We start from the raw sequence: 5,920 nt of genomic DNA on the forward strand, positions 1-5,920 counted from the left end.
TAAAACCACGAAGGCTCTCCACCAAAATCCCAAAACGAAAATATCCCATAACGAAAGCATTGACAAACCCATTCACAACTATTTACAACAAACTATTTATTTACAATGGGGGGGGGAGATCGCGACCATGACACACTGAAACACAGGGTTTAAATACCTAGAGGGAGCAATCAGGAAAATGGACAACAAGAGGGAAACACAGCTGGGGCAACTCAGAACTGACGAGACAGGGAAACGTAAACTGAAAACACTAAGATAACACAGACTTTCAAAGTAAAACAGGAAACACATAACAGTCACGCCAAATACAACACACTGACAACACCGAAACGTAACAGCATTAAGATGTTTCACTTTAGTTTGCTTAATAACCTCTGGAGTAGCACACTGTGGAGTACTTCCTTTGTAATAGCAGGTCCTTATTTTATGTCTTCACCACATTTTGTGCCAGTAGCAGAAGAACATTTCAAAAAGGCTGAGCAAACGTTTCCATATCAATCACAACATCAGTACAGACTGTACATCATGCAGAGCTCGAAAAGAAGATGAGTGGACTTCTTTAAGTTTGTTAGGTTGTTAAAGCTCTCGTTCAAGAGGCTTCTTCAGTCCCAGGTGTTTAAATAGGAAGCGGTCGACCCCCTCGAGGGTTTAAACACCGGGAGCTCGTTCAGGTTCTTGACACTACGTGACCAGACAGACGGGGATCAGCGGCTGTCTGTCTGCTAAACTCATGTAAAGAAATATTAACGTGGCTGTTAGCAGTTCTGTAAGATTTTAAAAACATCTTGTAATTCAATAAACTTAAGCCAACGACTTAAAGCAATTGTTTTCTGAATGATTTTGTTGGTCTCTCACATTTTTGTCATGCACGAGCCAACTGGGGCCACGCTTTATCCATCGACCTCACGTTTGACTCTACAGGGTGGGCCGTTTGTATGGATCCACCGTAATAACATGTGAATGGTGATGTTAGAGTCCTTTGCACTTTACAGGGAGTGCAGAATTATTAGGCAAGTTGTATTTTTGAGGAATAATTTTATTATTGAACAACAACCATGTTCTCAATGAACCCAAAAAACTCATTAATATCAAAGCTGAATGTTTTTGGAAGTAGTTTTTAGTTTGTTTTTAGTTTTAGCTATTTTAGGGGGATATCTGTGTGTGCAGGTGACTATTACTGTGCATAATTATTAGGCAACTTAACAAAAAACAAATATATACCCATTTCAATTATTTATTTTTACCAGTGAAACCAATATAACATCTCCACATTCACAAATATACATTTCTGACATTCAAAAACAAAACAAAAACAAATCAGCGACCAATATAGCCACCTTTCTTTGCAAGGACACTCAAAAGCCTGCCATCCATGGATTCTGTCAGTGTTTTGATCTGTTCACCATCAACATTGCGTGCAGCAGCAACCACAGCCTCCCAGACACTGTTCAGAGAGGTGTACTGTTTTCCCTCCTTGTAAATCTCACATTTGATGATGGACCACAGGTTCTCAATGGGGTTCAGATCAGGTGAACAAGGAGGCCATGTCATTAGTTTTTCTTCTTTTATACCCTTTCTTGCCAGCCACGCTGTGGAGTACTTGGACGCGTGTGATGGAGCATTGTCCTGCATGAAAATCATGTTTTTCTTGAAGGATGCAGACTTCTTCCTGTACCACTGCTTGAAGAAGGTGTCTTCCAGAAACTGGCAGTAGGACTGGGAGTTGAGCTTGACTCCATCCTCAACCCGAAAAGGCCCCACAAGCTCATCTTTGATGATACCAGCCCAAACCAGTACTCCACCTCCACCTTGCTGGCGTCTGAGTCGGACTGGAGCTCTCAGCCCTTTACCAATCCAGCCACGGGCCCATCCATCTGGCCCATCAAGACTCACTCTCATTTCATCAGTCCATAAAACCTTAGAAAAACCAGTCTTGAGATATTTCTTGGCCCAGTCTTGACGTTTCAGCTTGTGTGTCTTGTTCAGTGGTGGTCGTCTTTCAGCCTTTCTTACCTTGGCCATGTCTCTGAGTCAAATCAATCAAATCAAATCACTTTTATTGTCACATCACATGTGCAGGCACACTGGCACAGCACATGCGAGTGAAATTCTTGTGTGCGAGCCCCACAAGCAACAGAGATGTGCAAACACAACAACACAAACGAGCAAAATACAAGAATGGCCAACCTGAAACTAATAAATATATGTACAATATATAATAGTGTATGCATTTCTGGATGTGTATACTAAATATTTTCCTACGTGTGTGTGTGTGTGTGTGTGTGTGTGTGTGTGTGTGTGTGTGTGTGTGTGTGTGTGTGTGTACACATTTTTACAAATTAAATAGTAAAAAAAATAAATAATAATAAAATATATAAAAATATACAGAGTTGAGACATGTGCAAAACAGTGGCATTACTGTACAGTATGGAGTGCATAATGTTGAAGTTCCAGTAGTGAAGCTGAGGTGTCTATGACGTGTTCAGCAGTCTGATGGCCTGGTGGAAGAAGCTGTCTCTCAGTCTGCTGGTACGGGACCGGATGCTGCAGAACCTCCTTCCTGATGGAAGCAGTCTGAACAGTTTATGGCTGGGGTGACTGGAGTCCTTGATGATCCTCCCCGCTTTCCTCAGGCAGCGCTTCCTGTAGATGTCTTGGAGGGAGGGAAGCTCACCTCCAATTATCCGTTCAGAGCACCGCACTACTCGCTGGAGAGCTTTGCAGTTGTAGGCGGTGCTGTTGCCGTACCAGGTGGTGATGCATCCAGTGAGGATGCTCTCAATGGCACAGTGATAGAAGGTCCTGAGGATGCGGGGGCTCATGCCGAATCTTTTCAGTCTCCTGAGAAAGAAGAGGCGCTGCTGCGCCTTCTTCACTGTTTTGTTTGTGTGTACTGACCACGTAAGATCCTCAGCCAGATGTACTCCAAGGAACCGGAAGCTGCTCACTCTCTCCACAGCAGCGCCGTTGATGGTGATGGGGGTGTGTACTTCTCTGCACCTCCGGAAGTCCACTATCAACTCCTTTGTCTTTGCGACGTTGAGGGTGAGATGGTTGTCTTGACACCAGTGGGTCAGGGCGCTGACCTCCTCCCTGTAAGCCGTCTCATCACCGTTGGTGATAAGACCCACCACTGTAGTGTCGTCCGCAAACTTCACAATGATGTTGGAGCTGTTAGTGGCCGTGCAGTCGTAGGTGTAGAGTGAGTACAGGAGAGGGCTCAGTACACACCCCTGTGGAGCACCAGTGTTCAGTGTGATGGGGGATGAGGTGATGCTGCCCAGTCTGACCACCTGGCGTCTGTCAGACAGGAAGCTAAGGATCCAGCTGCAGAGGGAGCTGCTCAGTCCTAGATCCTGCAGTTTCCTGTCCAGCTTCGAGGGAACGATGGTATTGAATGCTGAGCTGTAATCTACAAACAGCATTCTCACATACGTGTCTCTCTTCTCCAGGTGTGACAGGGCAGTGTGTAGTGTCAGGGCTATGGCATCATCAGTGGACCTGTTGTGGCGGTATGCGAACTGTAGAGGGTCCAGTGAGTCGGGTAGTGCAGAGCGGATGAAGTCCCTGACCAGCTTCTCGAAGCATTTGCTCACGATGGGGGTCAGGGCTACAGGTCGCCAGTCGTTCAATGAGGAGATGGTGGAGGATTTGGGTACAGGGACGATGGTGGCCATTTTGAAGCAGGCTGGGACTACAGACAGAGAGAGGGAAAGGTTGAAGATGTGCGTGAACACTCCAGCCAGCTGAGCCGCGCATGACTTGAGGACGCGGCCGGGAATCCCGTCCGGACCAGTAGCTTTGCGTGCGTTCACCTTCCTGAAGCACCTCCGCACATCCTCCTCAGACACAGTGTGCGCACTGACGTCATCCGCGGTGCGCACACTGTCCGGTCTCATGGTGTTCGCTGTCTTTGACAGTTTTCTTGCGTCCACATTTTGGCAAATCCGACACTGAACCAGTTTCACGAAACTTAGCAAGCAGTTTCCTGACTGTAGCGTGGGAGATGGGTGGTCTCGTAGGGTGTCTTGCATTGAACTCTGCTGCAATGACCCGGTTACTGCGTTCACCACATATCAACACAATATGTCAATGGCTGTGAACAAAGAGAAACTTGTAAATAACTCATGACAGAATAAAGTTACGTTGAAACCAAGCACACCATTGTTTTTCTTGTGACATTACCAATAAGTCTGATGTGTCACATGACCCTCTTCCTATTGAAAAAAACTAAAGACAATGGCCGACTTCTACATGGCCACCATGGTCACCACCCATCTTGAGGAGTTTGCCCCCTCACATATTACTAATGTGCCACAAACAGGACTTTAATATCACCAACCAGTCCCATGTTATTACGGGGTATCCATATAAAAGGCCCACCCTGTATATCACTGGTTTACAGACAGCTGCTAATAATAGTCTGATTGAGGTCCTCTGTTTGCGAGCATTCGGAGGCGGGGGCTCCTCATTGTCTTTTGCGTTTGCATTCATCTCGACCAATCAGTCATGCTTCCTGTTATCTGTGGCTGCTGCCTATTATAATGGGCCCACTGCTGTCTGCAGCATCCCAGACCAGTTTAAATCTGCAGAGGGCAGCAACAGGAGAACTTTGCACTTCACGCTCGTTCTGATAAAGAAATTCGATTACAACTTCCTCCCAGCCTGAGCTCCTCCCTCACTTATCTCCTGTGTACAGATGCTCCTGTTCTCAGGGAGGCATCCTAACGAGGTTCTTCTCTACCAACCAACAGAAGCTGTGAATTTACAGTCCAAACCAGTAGCAGGTGCATACTCGCCGCCCCCAGTCCCAGGTCTCCTTCTTTTGGTATCGAAGCGTTGTTATTCGTCGGATCGGCTCCCCCTCCTCCCTCCCTTCAGCTGCACTGCAGGGCCGTGTGGGACATGTCCTCGTGTGATTATGAGCTGTGACGAGAGAGGGGGAGATTATGAGATACCGATAATGCGGCCTATTTTGGAGAATGCGCCTCCACTCCAGATTTTCACGGTCCTGATCATGATAGCGTGCGCAGAGGGGAGGAGCATGACTGGAAATCACACTGACTCCTCTTACTGCGCAGACCCAGACATTTCTTTCCTCCCACTGAATAACTGAGTGTCAGTGGATGCTGCTTCTAGCCGGGCTCGTTGCCTCTGCAGAGGCCCGTTTTTCTTGACCCGTGTGGAAAAGTCACATAAATGAAGTCAGCTCCTCCTTTTCTCTCTGACCCCGTTTCATCAGTTTCAAGAAGCTCAAACAAACTCTCTGCTTTATTCCAGAAATAAAACTTTGATGCAAATGTGAATTGTTCTCTGTTAAGCGGTGAGTTTAAAGTGCAACATGAATCTGCTTGTTCCAGGAGTTTTTTGAAAATCCAGCTTTCAGGCCAGATGGACTGAAACTGTACCCCACCCTGGTCATCCGAGGCACGGGTCTGTACGAGCTGTGGAAGACCGGCCGGTACAAGAGCTACACGCCCAGCGCTCTGGTGGACCTCGTGGCTCGGATTCTGGCACTGGTGCCGCCCTGGACCCGAGTGTACCGAGTGCAAAGGTGAGTGGATACACTTGATGGTACGTGAGCTGCGTGCACGATTCTCAATAATTCCAGCACATGGCTAAAGCCAGGTCATGCTTCAGAGCAGCATCTGTAGGGTGATGAAGTTTAACAAACTCTGTTATCAGAAGAAAGCCTCAAAGATGCAGTCAGTAACTGTTTGAGGTTATTTCATAGAACAAAGATGCTAAACTCATAAATGTGCATGTACAGCTTCCAACAGGTCGATGTGTTTGAATGAATGTAATAAAAATGCACAGAGGCAGCGGTTTGTGGAGGAAGTGACTCACATATGGGGCACACACACACACACACACACACACACACACACACACACACACACACACACACACACACACACAC

General features: G+C 46.8%; 1 protein-coding gene across 2 annotated transcripts in view; it reads left to right on the plus strand.

The window, feature by feature from the left end:
* Window positions 1–5,920, plus strand: part of elp3 (elongator acetyltransferase complex subunit 3) — a 39,258-nt gene that overhangs the window by 27,628 nt on the left and 5,710 nt on the right. For both annotated transcript variants that reach the window (XM_005917158.3, XM_005917157.3), the window contains one exon: window positions 5,361–5,554. In XM_005917158.3, the coding sequence (XP_005917220.1) occupies window positions 5,361–5,554 (194 nt within the window). The remainder of the gene's footprint in view (window positions 1–5,360; window positions 5,555–5,920) is intronic.

The sequence above is a fragment of the Haplochromis burtoni genome, unplaced genomic scaffold (genome assembly GCF_018398535.1).
Source record: "Haplochromis burtoni strain Fernald_Lab_line unplaced genomic scaffold, NCSU_Asbu1 Contig_22, whole genome shotgun sequence".
NCBI lineage: Eukaryota > Metazoa > Chordata > Actinopteri > Cichliformes > Cichlidae > Haplochromis > Haplochromis burtoni.